Raw genomic sequence first — 18,515 nt, 5'->3', positions numbered from 1 at the left:
TACCGCTAGACTGCTTTCAGGGAATATATCTTCAATTAGGTTACATTTTTCTTATCCCACTGGCAAATTGTTGTTCATAAACCATTTTGTGAGATTTATTCACGAAGCAAGAAAAACAATTTGCTAATGGGACAAGAAGAATACACTCAATACCTTCAAGATATATTATTTAAGTAGAAGTCTTAATATAGTATCCTATTCATTTTTGCTTTTCAATATTTTACTGGGAAACAAGACAAATATTAAAGGGGAGATTCGCCGGAAATTGGAAACGTGATTTTCTATGTTTTTTGTTTTTATAAGTCGCACATGCATGTATTAGACACGTAAAATTGCAAAAATTTCAGTGTCGGAACAAAATATATATTTTATCTAGAAGCGAATGCTCACCCAAACCTACCTGAAACTCCTCGTGTAACCACAGCCCGGCGAATCTACGTCAGTTTGTAACACGATTCGACTAAGACCACCCAAATGTATACGCAAGTAAGGTGGGCGTACAATTGCTATAGAACCTGATGTTCCAAATATGGTAATAGACGTCACATTTCCGTGCAGTATTCGACCAATTACTACACACTAGTGAACAGGCCAATCATAGCACACCAATGAGCTTTGTTAAAATCAGCGTGTTTCAGAGTGGCGGAGCAAAGAGGAGATACAAACATGCACGTTATGTGGAAAATACAGCCTTTTTTAACCGTAAATCGTGTATACACATTGTATCAAATCTAAAGCAAACAAAAATATTTGTTTTAGCTGCGTCAAATGACCCCTTTAGATAAGAATTAAGAAAACTATTTTGGTGTGTCCACTGGTTATGCTTCTTTGTTAACACCATCAAGATTTTGTTTTGTTCAGATGGTGAAATTGGTCACCATTTCTTCTGAGCTTTTTTATGTGAGTACTATTAATCCCCTTCCACCTTCAGAATTCAAATGGAAAGATCCTGCTGAGTGACAAATTAATTTTTGAAAGTACAAAATGTGCATGTGGTTATTAAACTCGTATGAGACAATAAAATCTTAATATATATTGTATTAATGAAACAAATCAATGTAGGTTTATTTCAAAATTATTTTCAGTTTTCCTGAAATTAGGTACGTATATGTTTAAATTATATTTTTTTATTCATTCTATGAACTACTACGGTATATCTCCCAAATTTCAAATAAAATTGTTGTATCTACTTGCATTTATTTGCAGAAGATGAAAACTGGAAAGACAGGTCAAAATAACAGAAAATATGCTCTGTATTTTTTCTGACTTCAAATACTGCACAGAAAAGAAGTTCATATTCACTTTTAAGCAATACAACAGAAATTAATTTAGGAAAATATTTTTTATGTGATAACCTCGATTTTTATCACAGTTTTCATGTGTCCTTTTCATGCTGTCGGTTTTTTACATTGCTGCTGAATGCCTTTATGTCACAAGTTTGATTCTGTTCAAATTCAACAGACCCTTGACTGGAATGGACACAATACATCTGGAAATGCTGATTAAATGGAAATTTGAAATGGTCTCTTTATTTCTTCTACAGCTATACTTCAACAGCCAAAACCATTTTCACACCGTCAACAAAGCACTTCATGTCAGCTTCCTATTCATCCATACTAAATTACACAAAAAATAGCAGAACGACCATTATTATTACGGATATACAAACACGCACATTGCTTCAACTGCTGTAATTATGATTGACTAGGAGGTGTAAGAGATCAACATGTTCACACCATGTTAGCACTTCCCAGTACTGCCAAAACATAGCACCACATTCTTTGCAAGAAGACGTTTAAGAAAAAAAACAGTGATGTTTTTTAAGAACTGAAGCTTTTCGCTGGGTTCATTTTTGAGTTTAATCTTGACACGTATAGTTAAGGAGAGAGATTATAATCACAGTGACATGCTCTTGCTCCTAATCTCTCCAAATCTGACTCTCTAATACCACCCTTAATCTGAAAATCCCTCATGCTACTGCAAGTGATATCCACTCACTGATTCACAACTAAAGTTTCTACTACAAATATCAGCCACAAATAAAAGTTCAGTATAAGCAAAAAGCTCACAATAAAACTATGGTCCAGAACGATAGATGCTGTTAATGAATGATCAGATTATTTAATCATAAATGAGTCTATAAAAAAAAAAAAAAATCTTTGATCAATAACGCTATTTTTAGAATGTAAAGAATATAAACAAATTAATGATTAAAGACAAAACAATTAAAAAAGAACTGCCAAAATAGAAAATCATAAAACTTTATGCCCACCGTACACTCCAGTAGAGATACATGGAAAAGCCTAGACAGAAACAACAAAGAGACATAAAACGGATACTTAATTAAAACAACTTTTCACACTTTTAATTATGTAACATTTATTATTTACTCCTAAATGTTTTCACAAATAAATGTGTGCTATTATAATAAAAATGTTAAATGGTTTAGAAAGCACTTAGGGTTGTACCTATTTATACAAAACAACAACAATAGCTTTTACAAGGGAAAGTGAATGTAAATTGATAAATTACAACCCATTAAAGATACAATCCATTACTAATGACACTGGGCTACTTGCATCCCAGAACTAAAGGCCTTAAAAACAAAAGCTTTACTTTAAAACAAATGAAGTGAGACACAGCCAGTCGCTGACGCTGCTTTTAAAGGTATTGGCTGTTATGGTACCACTTGAATCCTGCATGTACATATAGTACTTTAAAATAAATAACAGCAACAGTTTGATAAAGTAAATTACTCATCCTTTTATTCCAAACCTGTGTGATATTCTTATTTTGTAAAATACAGCGTCCTTGAAGTTTTTTTGCCGTGGAATGAAAGCGAATAACGACAGGAAGTCAAAAGTAAATATAATTACTTCGTATTTGTGTGGAAAAAGAGTGCCTAAAACGCTCAGTAAAATAATTCATCTATGTTCCACAGAGGAAAGAAATGTAGGGGTTAAAACACGATGGCGAGTAAAGGATAAAAGATAGATACACTTATAAAATAATATCTCACTTGTTTAAAGACAACAATCTCTCACAAAAAACTCTATTCACATAAGGGAAAACCAACAACTTAAAAAGAAACCTCAGCTGTCCCTGTGTGTATTTTTATCCTTACCCGTGCACTGTGTTAAAATATTTTATATATGCAGTAACCTGTCATCAAATAAATCAATCGCTGAAAGAAATAAACTGAAACAGCTCTCGACTGTTTTAGTACGTTCATATAAAATTGTAAGGGCACAGGATGAGCGCGAGTTATGTACTGTGTTATGACTGGAGTGGTGGCATCTAGATTTTTAAACCGTGAAGCCGATGTGAGATGTGAGTAATACAGGATGAGAGTTTAACGTGATAATGTTATTTACGTGTTTATGTGTGTTCATATGAGAGCAGGACAAATTTAGCATGCAGCGTGTAAAATACAGTATGTAACATTTACAGTTTCACATACAGATTCAGTGTTCATTTTCGAAAAGGAAGTCAGATTCCTTGCTCTTCTATTATGCATAAATATTAAATCAGATTAGATCAGATCAGCTGTTTTTTAGCAAAGCATCTGTGTTTGATCAGACTTACCACAGTCCGCAGGTTGTTCTTAGTCGCTGTTTGTAGGCAGTTATAATAACAGTTTCTAAGGGATTCCTTTTCTCTCTCCCCCACTGAACCGTTGACTATCGGCCCCACAGTGTGAATTACATCTGTACAAGTGAAAAGCAAACAACAAAGTCATACTAAAAAAACAGAAAATATGTGAAATGTCTTTCATAAGCTCAACTTCCTGTCTGGTATCCTTGCTTTTTATTCAAGGATTTCATTTTTTAAAAGAAAGACTTAAAGAAAGCAACAGACGATTCGCTCTTCTCTATTCACTAAAGCTTCTCCACTGTTTGTTGTTCTTGTCTCTGCCATCTGTTTCTCCATTAGTGAAGCCCCACTTGTCTCCATCCTGTCTCCTCCATCCCAATTTCCTCTTTCCTCCTCTCATTTACACTCAGCTCAACGGCAGGCACGTTCAGATCGCCCGATAGTGACCTGCAAAGTGGACTTCACAGGGCATTTGGCCGTTTTGAGTGTCAAACTAAATCATACAAAACATACTATATATGCTCAATCTGAAGGGCACTTCAAACAGCATAGGAAACAAGTTTGGCTCAATAAATCAGTTCACAGAAAGTGGAAAGATATCAACTCCAAAATTGCTTAGACACTTTTGACATTAAGGTGCAGGAGAAAATATTAATTTTTTTCAAAAACTACACTCATTTATCACTATTTAGGGGTTTAAGAATGACACTACACCACTTATGTCAATATACTTCTGGATGCATTTTATACGCATTTAAATGCAAGGAAGTATGGTCATTTTAATAAAATACAAATTTAACCCTTGTGTGGACCCGTTTACTAAATAAATGATAAAAAGTTTTACCTCAGACAATAATATTATTCAAGATAAACATGTTTTTTAGCACTTCTTAAACAAAAAGAAAATGCACTTTTTTCTCAAAAAATGTGACCGGTAGATGGAAAACCATAAAGGATCAACCATGAATGATCTTTGTTTCTTGTATTTGTTATAAAATAAACATCCACTAAAAACAGTTGCGTTAAAAACACATTTTGTGTTGCCTAACTCAACTTGTGTAGTCCCTTTATTCAATATAAAATGTAATACAAAATTGTATATTTAATATAAATTCAACAACAAAATGTTTTAAAATGACACATAATGTGTTAAAAGCCATAACTCAAACAGTGTGATTTACACATCCTTTATGAGAGTGTAAAGTATTTTTACACATTTTTATGGCTGTATTGAATTAAAAAACAAATAATATTGAGGATCCACCAGAGCGGCAAACATTGGCGGAATAACAAAAACATCAACAGCATACAAAGGTTAAATAAATATCACTTTTGAAATGAACTAAGTGTTTCGTTTCATGACACTGCAAGGCTTCACAAATGACCAAATTTTATCAAGCGAACTCTTCAAGACCCCGAGCTAGGAAGCGCCGACTGCTGAGTAGGGACCATGTGAGTCCTAAAGTGGCTAATGTGTCTGTTTCCCTTTCTACCTTCTGTCTTAAACGTTCAACTATCTGTCCTCTGCAAAGCTCATGTCCTCATGTGTCACGTCCTCAATCTCTCCCCTTTGCCCTGTTCGTCCTTCAGATTTCCAGCCATCCGTCGCCAGTGACTGTGACACTCTCTCATTCGCGGACCCACCCCACCCGCCCCCTCTCACTGACACCTCTCTGCTGTCCGGCTGTGTTTATTTACCGTTGCACTCTGCAGTGTTTACAGCATCGATCCACCTCTGTTTGTTTAGTACAGCAGCACCATCATACATCAACCCGGGCAGAGACATTACTCACACACGCACATACGCACACACAATGTGCAAAAGACAACAACATACTGATGAACGGGGAACAGCGGGCATGTGTTTCACTAGAAGTACAGTGTCACAAAAAGTGTGTTACGTCTGTGGCACAACATGATCTGTAAAGCGGGAGTCGAGGGAGAGGAAGATGACATAATCACCGCAGACACACAGGTGCTGCTGGGGGTTAAAGCAAACTAAAGAAAACAGCCGGGAGGTTTAGAATTCACGATGCTCCACTTTCTCTGCATTTGTGTGAAACAAACACACACAAGTAACTTTAGAACATACTGTGCTTGAGAATTAATTTTTTTTTTACTGCTTGGTGTTAGTAGCTTGAAAGGTTCAAAACATACTGCGGAAGCTGTGGCCTGGTGGTAAGAAAACGTGGGGGACTCATGACAAAAACTGCATGCGCAGTAATGCACTTTCAATATAAATCAATGGGACAAAACATTCTCCGGCAGGCTTGCATTTTTGTTAAATCAGCTTTGTAAATAAATGTGTGTTATTTGCGCTGTTGTTGTACTTTTTAAAGGCTGTGATATTGCTCTACTCTTGGCAGGTGACCTTCTGGTTATGCATTTCCTACATTATTCCCGTGCAGATGGTTATGTCATATTCATAAATTAAGTTAAGCTGGAACAATCCAGAACAGTTTTCTGCAGTTTGTTTGTTGAACAAATTCATATGTTTACTTGAAATTCCAGACTTTGTTCAGCATCATTTAGTGTTCTTATTTAAGTGTAACTTTAGGTATGCTATAACAATAATAGTAATATAATAATATAGTAAACAAACTGTTTTATTAAATGGATAGTTCACCCAAAGATTAAAATTATTTTAGTATTTATTCACACTCATAATGATCACCTGTATATAGCTGTTGTCCTTCTGAAACCTCTTATCTCCATATTTAGTGATTTTTATTTTTTGCAATAAATCATTATTATTAGTCACAATTAATGTTTCTTACTGGGGTTTTGGACATATCTTACACATTTGTGAGCTTACTGTGAATGCATTGTTGATGTGTTATTTCAAAAGACATCAGATCTTTAGTGCTCTCCCACCTTCACAATGGCCATTTATTCATGCAGGTTAGCATGCGATTTTATTTTTTCTTTAGTTAAATGTTCAAATACTTAAGTCTATACATTTTGATGAATTACATCATTCACTTTCACTCCAAATACAAAGTAAATGTGCTTCTTTTCTGATAATAGACATCATGCAACATATAACTGCTGTCCTTCTGAAACCTTGTATGTCCATATTTCATGATTTATATTTTTGGCCATAAATCATTATTAGCAGTCACCCTCAATGTCTGACACTGGGTTTTGCAAATTTCTAACCAATAAAGTGTTAAACATGCTTTTTTAACTTTGACAACACAGTATTTTATTATTTAAACTTTTTAAGTGTTTTTCCATTTCCTGAAGGATTCAAGGAATCAAAAGGACAGCGAAGATATGTTGTCAATAAAGCTGAACTTGAATTAAACCCCCAAACATTCCTAAACGTGTGGTCATTGTGGCTTTTTAAAAAATCCTTCTTTTTTAGTATAACACCCAGCTTCAACATCCGCTCTGAGAAAAGCTATTGTTACGCAGTTCCCAAACTACTCACCAAATCCTGACAACTCCCATAATGAATCGACGAATGCACTCCAAACTTGCTATTATCAACCTCTAAATCACTCCTACGTTTGTCTCCCCATCCCTCCTCCCGCTCTCTCTCTCTCCTCCTCCCCATTCTCCCTCCTTTCCCGTAAAAGGTTCCCCGTCTTTTCACTCAGGCAGCCCAAGCCCAATTCTCCTGTCTCCTGCACAAAGGGAGGCCCTGGCCTCACCCACAAACCCCCCAGAGAAAAAGTCACCATGCTCCATACCCTTTCTGCTCTGGTAGATGAGCAGATGCGTCGATTTAAAGTCAACCATCTAAGACGGCCAAACTGAGGAAGGCAAGAGAACTGCTTATCATCTGAAAAGTCCTAAGGTGTTAGACTTCAGGGGCGCTGCCCCTTTTCTTCGCTTCTCTCTCTCGAATTCAAATTTGCTTGACAGCCGAGTTACAACGTCCCCGTAGTGACTGGCCCGATCAAGCACGACTGCCCCACAATAGATTCCTCGTCTTTCACCTTGGCTGGTTTCGACAAGAAAGGGCTGTGATTTTGAGACGGCTGCGGACTAATATAATTTGAGATAACAGCGTGGTATTTGAAGCCATTGTAAGTGTACAATGTATTTCATTGGATTGTTAAATAAATGTAATTAAGTAATTGAACCTTGTTATTCATCTATTCTGAGCTATAGAGGAAGAGAGAGAGAGAGAGAGAGAGAGAGAGAGAGAGAGGGATTAGTTAAATAACAGGAGAGAAGAGTGGGTGTTCGATTGGCCTGTGTGGATTTTAATTAGTGTTAATTGGCCACAGAGGGAAATGAGGGCTCAGAGACAGTATACGAGTGTGTGTGTGCATTGATATACACTCCTCTCGCTCTCTTTCTCCCCCCTAGCAATGGTTGTTATTTGTTCGGTTGCGTCCCTAGTCAAGGCTGTATTGGTACACAGGTGGACTCAGGGACTGACAGAAGTTGCAGATTTTGCCGTTCACACACAGCAATGAGATCCACTGGGTTTCTAACTCGTCCCTTCAACTCTGGCAGACTATATATTATTACTATACTTCTCCTTTACTAGAATACACAAACACACTTATCCTCAACCAACAAGCGGCAGATGCGAGGGCACGTGGGCAAGCTTCAACAGAGGCAGTCAAAACATGACAATGCTTTACACAAACACTCCAATCTTATTTTGAATTCGGAGAATGAATTTAACTTCCTTTAATAAGTGCTGCTTGCTTAATTTTAGTATTGCACATAGTTGCTATTAAAGTTTGGAAATGGATTTCTATGCTATGCACATGAATGTTACTTTCATTTATAATGATTCATAGACTTACGCTGGATGAGAAAAAATAACACTCACAAATTTGAAAAACGTATTATAAGCGATTATAGAAGTAATGTGTACTTAGTCATCCACAAACCCTAATTTCACTCCCACAATTACTGCTGATATTTACTCTTCTCATCCCTGCAGAGCAGTACAGTACACACGAGAGATAAGAAAGAACAACAGCAAGATAGAGAGAAAAATCAAGTAAAGTCAAAGTAAAACCTAACTGAGATTTTGGCCTGGAGTGAGTGTGTGTTAGGGGATATGAAGGGTGAGGCAAATCAGTGATGTTTATCTGCGTGTGTGTCGGGGGGTATAGCTGGAGAATCAGCAGCGTGTGCAATCTCTTTCTCCGAACAGCTAGGTACGGTGGTGGGGGGATCATAAATTAGACAAGGAAATTACTGCTAAGTGTGCGAATAAATTAAAGTGCGCTTGCTTCTGTAAACACTGTCTGACTACATAATTACTGAACACTTTCTGGAACAGAGAGAGAGAGAGAGAGAGGGGTGGTAGAGATAGATAGATAGGGGTGGGTGAGACAGTGATCGGCAAAAAGGTTTGCGTTGATGCTTTATTCATACGGCAACGTGCGACAGTATGCTGGCTTTTGACATTTCGCTGGAGAGGTTGCACAACACCTGCTTACAATCTTAAGACAGGAATTGAAAATCCGAGAGAGAAAAAAATGCACTTTGTGACATTTATTAAGTAAAATTTAGTTTTTGCAGAAGCTCCACTCTGACTTTGATGTAATCAAGTGTAAACACAAGTCTAATGGTATTCTCCGTCTCATCTATCCTGGATACCCCCCCCAATTCTCGGATTTGATTTCAACAACTGATTTTGAATTCATTGTGTATTAAAGAGCTCAAAACATTTCAGACTGCTGTTTATCTGGCATTTGTATGATTATCTTGCACGATGAGTGGTGCGCTTCGTGAGCGACTTACATCTTGCAGGCAGGCCATAAGCTCCGGTAATCTTTGCCTCCCCCGTCTCACAGCCGTTCAGGGTGGCGCATTCCTTACTCAACAGAGGACCAGCCCCACGATGAATGGCCCCATCAACTGAAAAAATAGAATTGTGAAAATAAAAACATTAACATTGCAAAAATTAGACGTTAATATATCATTAGACGATTACACAATGAGGTCAGAAGTGAAAAAAAATGCAAAGAAACAATTTAGAACTAATTTCAATTTGCACACCATTAAAAATGACATAGAATTATCCAATCAGATTAAAGCTTGCTAGACAAAAAACTATTTGTAGTTTTGTGTGCAATATGCATCAGACAGCGAACAGATTTGTGGGCGGTCTCTGGGAGTGATGTCTGAGCCTGCGACTAGCGGAGGTTAGGCACTTGCGATGTACTTTAAATGCAAAACACTTTAATGCCAGGGCTTTTAAAAAGCCCAACCCCCATTTCTCATTTCTTGAGGACCCAAAAAATTCTGATTTCTCACAGCACTGTCGGCAGAGATTTGAGGGCCATTACAGCTTTACTCAAGGGTTTTCAGCACCCTGACACTTTTTTCATATATGTGCTCAGAATTTGTACAAGGGGGATAGAGTGATAACAAGAGAGGCAGACGGAGAATAATACACACAGGGAATGCAGGAACACCATAGAGGGAAGTGGAGAGAATGATGGAAAATGGGAGGATGTACTTAGGGGTTTGGAGTGGGAAAAGCATGAGAGGAAGGAATAAGAGAAAAGATCCAAAAACAGTGATGAAGTATGGCTGTTGGGAATAGCTCGGCTTCCTGTGTAATTGCAACATGCACACACGCTTTTAAATTTAACACAGACATCTTGTTAGCAGGTGCTAATTGGCTCTCTGCTTACCTGACAGAAGGTTTGTGACATGGAAAAAACATTTGACATTTTCCAATATTGCACATAGATTTGTTTTTTCAACACATCTACCTTTTGCAAGCAACCCCATGCGTTTAATGCATATAAACATCCATCAAAGCACACACAGAATATGTTTACAAAAGCGTTCATTAACAGTTGTTCTCAATTTTAAATCTGTTTAGCCTGCGCAGCACTAATAAGTGTCACTGAAAGGCCTTCGCATATTGGCCGAGCTGGTCACCATGGCAGCCATTAGTAAGAGCATTTGATTGGATCTGGCATATCTGCTTGCCGATGTCACAAATCCCTCGACACCAGGGCACTATCTCTCTCTAAACACTTGTCCGGTTTCTAGGGTTTTCAAGCAGAATACCAACAAACCGCTCCCTCCCGGAGGAACACAAACAATCAATACTGCACGTGTGGCTTTCCAAGTAGGTAAAATCAGTACCAGAAATCCACTTTAATGAGTTAACAGCCATAACAGCCATCATCCAAAGCGCAACTTTATGCCACGAACACAACAGCAATCCCAATGAGACTCTAATGTCACGGTACAATCTGGAGCTCTGAGCATCAGGACTGATGTCTTCCAGAGACGTAAATTAGAAGTGCTACGCTAAACCATAGAAGAACCATTTTTGACTTAATGGTTCTATTAACAACCTTTAACATCCAAAGAATCACGTATCATATTTCACAAAAAAGTTATTTGTGATGGAAGGGTGTTCTTAAAGAGTACATGACATCAGATCATGAAACTGACATTTAATGCAGTGTGTTATGTTGCCATGTTTGAAAGTAAGCAGTCTGCAAGTTGTAAATCAGAAGGTGAATGAATAACAAAGTTATTGGCTTGGAAAAAAGGGAGTCGACTCTGAATCACGTAAATGAGTCATCACTTGTTTGATTCGCTAACCGCCGTGGATTTACGTCACTACATATAGTCTCCGCCTACATTTTGCTAGGACTGCCTGTGAAAACTTCACTCATCTTCCCCAAACACTGTTGCTCTTGAGCCTCATTCGTGGAATACCAATAACAGCAGACTAGACCATCTGACCAATCACATCAGACTAGGTTAGGAGATTAGGGATTAGACAGATGAATCATGCAACGAATCATTTGAGTGTCAGTCAAGAAGTAAGGTAAGAATAACTGCCTATTATTATGAAAAATTATGTTTTTTCACCTTCTATGTACATAAACTTGTTGTTGGACACTCCATAAACCAAAGTCGGACCTTAAAAATCCCTAGTTCTGTAATATAAAAAAGAAAAAGAAAAAGAATCTTATGGTCTTATGGGCAAACAAAAATTGGTTGTTTTATGGCATCGCTGTGACGAACCTTTTGTAGCACCTTCATTTTTAAGAGATGGTTTTAAAAACAGTTTTTATTTTAGTCAATAAATCAGACACAATCCAGTGCGGTTTATGCAAAAGGTTTTTTGAAAAAATTATCCCAATGAGCTAGGAAGAAAACAAATCAACGTGTATGTGAATATATGTATTAGCACACTTTGTATTTTAAAAGAAGTACATTCATCTTATGATCAGACAGCGAGACAAACACTTTACCGATCCTGCATGAGAAATTGGGGTACATTAGCAGCCAGACAATCAACAAAGTACATGGAGTGTATCACATTTAACATTGAAAACGGCAAGAAAATCAAGGAATAATTGTCATTTCAAACCTGTATGACGTACCTTCCTCTGCAGAACAAACAATAAGATATTTTGAAGACTGTTAATAACCGAACAACGGCAATACCCATTGACTTGCTTGCATTGATTTTGTGTCCATACAATAGAAGTGAATGGGCCATTGTTCGGTTACCAACATTCTTCAAAATATCTTTTGTGTTCAGCAGGAATAATGACGGAATTTTCATTTTTGGGTGAACTAGCCCTTTAAGGATATTTTACTGGAAAATAAACAAAGCTATATTTTTCTGGGAAGTCTTGCTCTGCTCACTGTAAAAGCATAAAAGTGTCTGAGAAACATTATGCAAAACAAAACATATATATCTCTATACAGCACCAGACACACCATCCCAAACCTTCTTAATACTCTCTTCTATCATTTTAACACATCCTCCTTTTTTTGCTCTCTCAGCTTTAGTGCTTTTCCTGCCTTAAACACCAACAGGCAGAGACTCAACCTCATAATTCTCTCTCTCTGCATGCAAAGCTCTAAGGCTGTGTCCTCCCTGATGTATCGTTTGTCCCTGCCTAATTATCACCCAGGTTTGCCTTAACAAACCTCAGGAGTGAAGCCAACAAAGAGAAGGAGAGAGTGAGAGCGCGAGGAAGCTGGTGTGTTTGCGTACCCGCGACAGAAATAGAGAGAACAGAAGTGTTGAAGTGTTAGGGAGTGAAGACAAGAGGTGATGGGGTAGAGCAGAGAGACAGAAGAGCAAATAGCAAATGAGAGAGAGTGGGGGAATACATGCATAAGCACGGACTGACAGTTTGGTTGAAAATGAAGGTGAAGGTCAGGCCTAAATCAATCCCATTTGCCATTTGTGTTTGAGGAACTGCATTAAAACCCAGCTCAATATACAGCAGTGCGGACTTCTGGATTTGCGTTTGTGCGCGAGACGCGGTTCTGATGACCAGAAATCTCGAGTGCAGATTTATCACAAGTATTGATTCTTTAACGGATAGGCACTTAACACGGGCAGAGAGCAGGAGCGGCACATGCTTACAATAACACACACGCGTGCATACACGTACACAAAAATACTGAGTCAACAAGTCGGACATCTCTGTTGATTTGCATAGCACTTTACTATCATAAATTATGTGCATAAGGTCTTGCAATACATTTAAAAAAAGGCATGCACCAGCCACACAGATAGATGTACATTAAAGTTGTACTCCAATTCACAATATGCTAAGACACAACGGGCACAGTTGTTTCCATAGAGATCATCTTCACGAAAATAGTTGTGGCTTGAAAGGATACAGCTACGGCCGGAAGTGCTGCAAAATCTTGCCATATGATTACAATGAATTACATTAGCTAACATCTACACCAACCCTTAACCTAATAATAATAAAAACATATTAATCAACTGTTGTCGATGTCACAAAAATGATGCGGTGCCCAGTGGAATAGCTGTAACCCTTCAAGCCAAACACTGAAAAATGTTCGTGAGCATACAAAATATTTGATCAGAATTAAGTTTTATTTTCAAAGCTTTCTTGTTAGGGTTTAACAGCTAGTCTAAGCTAAACAACAAAATAGATGATAAATATTACACACTGGTTATTTAGACTCTCCTGAGACAAGAGAATTGTGAGCCCCTAACTAATGACTAAAAGAGCAGCACTTTGGGTAATTGTACACATAGTTTTACATCCTCAGGAGAATACCAGTACGTTGATGGATTGTAGTTTATATGGTAAATGTAAAGCAATTAAAATATTTACCTGGCTTCCTATGCAAAAAGATGTGGTATTAATAAGTTATCAACTGTAATGAAATAAATGAATCAGGCCAATGCTTAAATTCTTTACAAAGTTATCTTACTAGAAAACAATTCAACTGATCAATCTTTTGCAATCTCTTACTCCAGAAAAAAAAATCATTCTAAATATAATTTTTAGTTTTTATAAATTAACTATCTCTAGGTAAGTGTTTGGTACACTACAATTACAAATAATATTCTCCCAAATTTCAAACACATCTTTTTTCTATTACCATTTATTTGTAGAAAATGAAAACTGGAGAACAGATCAAAATAAAATGGTCTGTATTTTTTCCGACCTCGTATACTGCAAAGAAAAGAAGTTTATATTCACTTTTCAGCAATACAACAATAATATTTGTACACGTATTTATGAAAATTGAATAAAAGAAAAGTGATATGCAATTGTCTTGTCATGCTGTCAGTCTTTCACATTGCTTGTTGGATATCTTTATGTCACACCTCACGTTTTATTTTATTGAAATTCAACATCTGGATTCCAAACTGGATTGGAATGGCCACAATACACCTAGAAATGCTGATTAAATGAACATCTCGTAATATTTTCTGAGTTGATGACAAGTAAACCATAAATGGTGTGACAAAAAAGATATAAAAAAACTAACAATCAGGCTAAATCTCCCTTATGCTATTTTATGTTAAAAACATAAATATAAATAATATAAAAGAATAAATTACATTTTTTGTCCACACTATTGGACACACATTTGTCAACTACTCATAAGGAGCTGTTCATACAGGGTATAATCTCACGATCTAAAACAACTATCTTAAACACGGTAGCATGTGTTGCTCATGGTGCAACACAATGGAAAACAGAGACATTAAGCAATTGCTAAAGACGGCCGTCCCCATGTGTACAAGTATTATAGACTGTTTAAACAGGTACCTCAGAGAAATTCACTGACTTGTCACGTTTATTTAATGCTTAATTTGACACAATAACACAATTATAATGTCACTGAAATGTCTTCATGTGGAGTGATTTGAATGTAATGTGATTAATAAATCTTCACATAAGATATTAATTCATATACAAATTTGTATTTGATTGACAGCATTACTTTAGAATTAACTTTAATGCCATTGAGTTGCCTGTTTGATAAATATGTACATACAGACAGAAAGCAGGAATCTGAAGGTTTTACTGTATTTCAGGGAAGATCCACTGTCTTGTCAGATCAAAGGACCTTTTAATACATCACAGTGAGCAAACGTTTTTGAAAAAGCACCGTCTCGCCATAATTCTGCCGTTTTATTCAGAATCTGCTGATGAATAGTTTTTCTCTTGTCGATGTTTGTGGCTATGTGTGCGTGTCGGGAGGGGAAGGCTTGTTGCTCTATCAGAGATGGTTTAAGAATTTAGCGCTCGTTTCATCTCGCTGGGTCTCTAATCGCTCTTTTGCTCCTCAAATAGAGCTTCTGTTCTCACTCACGAGGCGATCAGAGATCGGCTGTTCAAATTCAGAAATGTGTTAACCCTCAGGCTGATAACAGCTCCAATCTCACACACTTTCTCACTGTCTCACCTTGGCTTCCACCTGCTGATTCTCACTTGCTCTCTTCCACCTTCTAATTCCTCTCACTTCTCTACTGTTTCTCTCCTCTAATGTCTTTCCCCTCTTGAGCATGAATGTAGTGCCTGCGTTTCTCATTCAACCTTTGAGAGAGAGGGAAAAAATAATCGACTCACCTCCTCCTCCACCCAGCAGTGTCTTGTTAGCTGAAACGACAGAAAGAGAAAACAGAGAACAGTTCAGGGAAGATGTCAGAGACATTTAATACAAAAAAATTAAAACAGAAACTCTGGAAATAACTTTGTGAGCAAATACAATCAAAAAGGAAAAGGTCAAGGATAACAAGCTATTGGCAGAGTAGTCTGTTTAATATTCTCATTCAGAAAACAAATGAAAGTCTGTTCTCTATTTTATTGCATTCTATCTATTCTGTATCTATATCTAATCTAGTCTGTAAATATTTATAAAAGACCACCTTACACTCATTGATAACAGTTGAGCATAATTTTAAACAATTAGATTAATAGACAGACAGAGAGAAAAATTAGAGGAGTAATTTATTTGCTTCTGTGTTCCTCTATGTAAACTTTTATGTTAACACACTGTTTGCATGTGAAATTAGAAACAGCTCTTTGGTGCAGGTTAAGGTTTGCCGTCACGTTCAATATAGGTTGTGCAGCCCATATCGCTAATAAAGGACAGTATAGGCTATGAAGGCTTACAAAAAAGAAACAACACGAGATTTGGCTGACTTAGCCATAAATTAATGCTCCATCGTTAGTTTTAAGTTATGAGAATCCTTACCTCTAAAATTTTCAATACATTGTATGTTAAACAGAAATATTATACTGGAAGATCAAGGTGAATTTGATTCCTTTTGAATGTGCCATACTTCATCAGACAATGGTAACACGGGACCTAAGTACAGAAGCACATGATGACTCATATGGTTTTCTGCCTTAGTAAAATGTGAAAAATAAATATTCTTGAGACTGTTCATCCAATGTTCTAATTGACTTTTGCATTAATGCAGTAAAAAGCAAGGTCTTGAAGTCACGGATGAAACATATGCCTTTATCCAATTTCACAAATTATACTTGCCAAAAGAGCTTTTTACTCAAAGTGCTAAGACCTGATTAATAATAAATACACATACACAAAAATGTTTTCAGTATAAAGTCAAAAAACATTTTTATTTGTTGCAAATAGTTTTTTGCGTCTGAATTGGGACAATTGCAGGGTAAAACAGACAATATTGTTTCATGATCAGACAGAGGAGCTACAACACAAATGAGCAATAAGATTGCTGATTATTTTTCCCATTTAAAATTCATTACACCTCTGCACATGGACATTAAACCGCATGATGAGTGATGCACTTATGAGCCCGCAAATAATTTACCAGATGGAGGTAATGCAAGCTCAGACAAACACAATTCTGAATACACACACAACCACAAAAAGCAACAAACGCGCCGACACACACATTTGCAAGAGACAGACTGACAAACAGAAAACAGTATGGAGAGCGAGGTAACCATAGCAACCCCAAAGCCCAAAGGTTTGTTACTGAAACCTAGTTAATTACATAGGGAGGGCAAAGGGGGAGAGATGGAAACATACGAGATGGGGAGAAAGGAGCAGAAAAGAGATGTAATTTGCAAGTGACGGCTTCTTTTTCTTCCGTCTGTCAAAGAAAAAAATACTAGTAGTAAGATGATCAGATATTCATGGGGAAGAACGTGAACAGAAATAGTGGGGGACAAAATGAGTGAAGACTGTAAGTTGATAATACCCTGTGGAGAGAGATTTGCCATCTGCCTAAACTCTGTGTGGAATGTCATCTCTGGTACCACAGAGAAGATAATGATGGTTACACACACACACACACATAAACAGTAGCTGTAAGGTATATTGACATGATCACATTGTATTTGAAAATGCATAAAAAAATGCAATCTTATTCGGAACTCTAAGAATTTCCTTCAGGCAAGATGAAATGGATCCATAAGGAAAACAATGTCCACGAACATCAATACCAAGGTTAGGAATATAAACAAAAAAAAGCCTCTTGTGCTGATTCTTTGTGTCAATTGGATTCTACACAATCACAGATGGAATATACACCAACAGCAAACTCATGTCAGGATTAAGATCAAAGGATTAGAAAAAGAGAAAAACAGAGGGAGGAACAGAAAGAAAGTTGAACAGAACGCCAGGGGTGAGAGTAAGAAAGAAACGTGTGGAGGTGGAGGGAGAGAAAAAGAAATATGAAATAAAAGTATATAGATGAGATCAAGAGAGGAAAGACGGCACAGTAGAAACCAGAAAAGTGTATTTTTCTTGGATGTACAAAAACCCAGGTAGGAAAAAAGGCAACGAGAACTGGAGGAGATTGTTGCCTAAAAAGAAAGAACACGGCTTGAGTTTACTCACACACAAAGAAGACAGAGAAACTGAGAGTGAGAGAGATTTATTTTAAATAATCACATCTATCAAAAGAGCCGAGGAAAGTTCACGCTAGGAAAACTCCAGTCTTTAACATTCGAAATTGAGCATTTTTAACTGCTTAAAAATTAACACGTATAATTTGTTAGCATAATCTTGAAAAGTATTACCCTTTGCTGACATCATTTACACTTTTCACAAGAATGCTTGAAATTACATTAGTTTAAAAAACAGCAGTAATAAATCATTCGAAAGTGAGCTTGTTCAGCAGAGGTGATGGTCAAGTATTTGGAACGGAAGTCTGTGTTTCTGAAATAGCCTGTCACCGGGGAGGGGGGGGGGTGAGACCCACGGAGAGAGAGAGAGAGATGTCGGGTGTGTGTCTGAACAGATGTCCTTAATGTCTGACACTCCAGAACCCTGCAGACACCTTGGCTTCTACATACAACCTTATTCATACACACATATGCACCATACCACATACTTATGGCAAAGACGGCTTCATAAACATTTAATCCACATACTGTATATATTGTATATGCGGGCCTGAATGACATGTAGGTCAAAATCAATTCTCCCCACAGTTCAGTGCACTGACAGTTGCGGACATGCACTCTGTACACTGCGTCACGTGCACTACTTGAGGCTGGCCCTTACAGCAAACAACATGCCATGCATTAAATTTAACCACAAATAAAAAACTATCTCTGACAGCGCTGTAAACAATTCATCCATATTTAACATACAGATAAAACACAAACAAGCAACTTTTAGAAAAAATAACCATAATTCTAGTGCTTTAAATGATGGTGGATGTATGTATTATTTGC

The 18,515-nt window shown here is 37.1% G+C and overlaps 1 protein-coding gene across 2 annotated transcripts in view; it reads right to left on the bottom strand.

The window, feature by feature from the left end:
* The window catches only part of macrod1 (mono-ADP ribosylhydrolase 1), a 50,780-nt gene that overhangs the window by 4,330 nt on the left and 27,935 nt on the right, over nt 1-18,515 (bottom strand). For both annotated transcript variants that reach the window (XM_056769046.1, XM_056769045.1), the window contains 4 exons: nt 15,414-15,443; nt 9,313-9,429; nt 3,586-3,707; nt 2,273-2,303 (listed from right to left, as the gene is read on the bottom strand). In XM_056769046.1, coding sequence (XP_056625024.1) covers nt 2,273-2,303; nt 3,586-3,707; nt 9,313-9,429; nt 15,414-15,443 — 300 coding nt within the window. The remainder of the gene's footprint in view (nt 1-2,272; nt 2,304-3,585; nt 3,708-9,312; nt 9,430-15,413; nt 15,444-18,515) is intronic.

Source organism: Triplophysa dalaica, chromosome 16 (assembly GCF_015846415.1).
Source record: "Triplophysa dalaica isolate WHDGS20190420 chromosome 16, ASM1584641v1, whole genome shotgun sequence".
Taxonomy (NCBI): Eukaryota; Metazoa; Chordata; class Actinopteri; order Cypriniformes; family Nemacheilidae; genus Triplophysa; species Triplophysa dalaica.
This window is presented reverse-complemented; position numbering and strand designations above follow the sequence as displayed.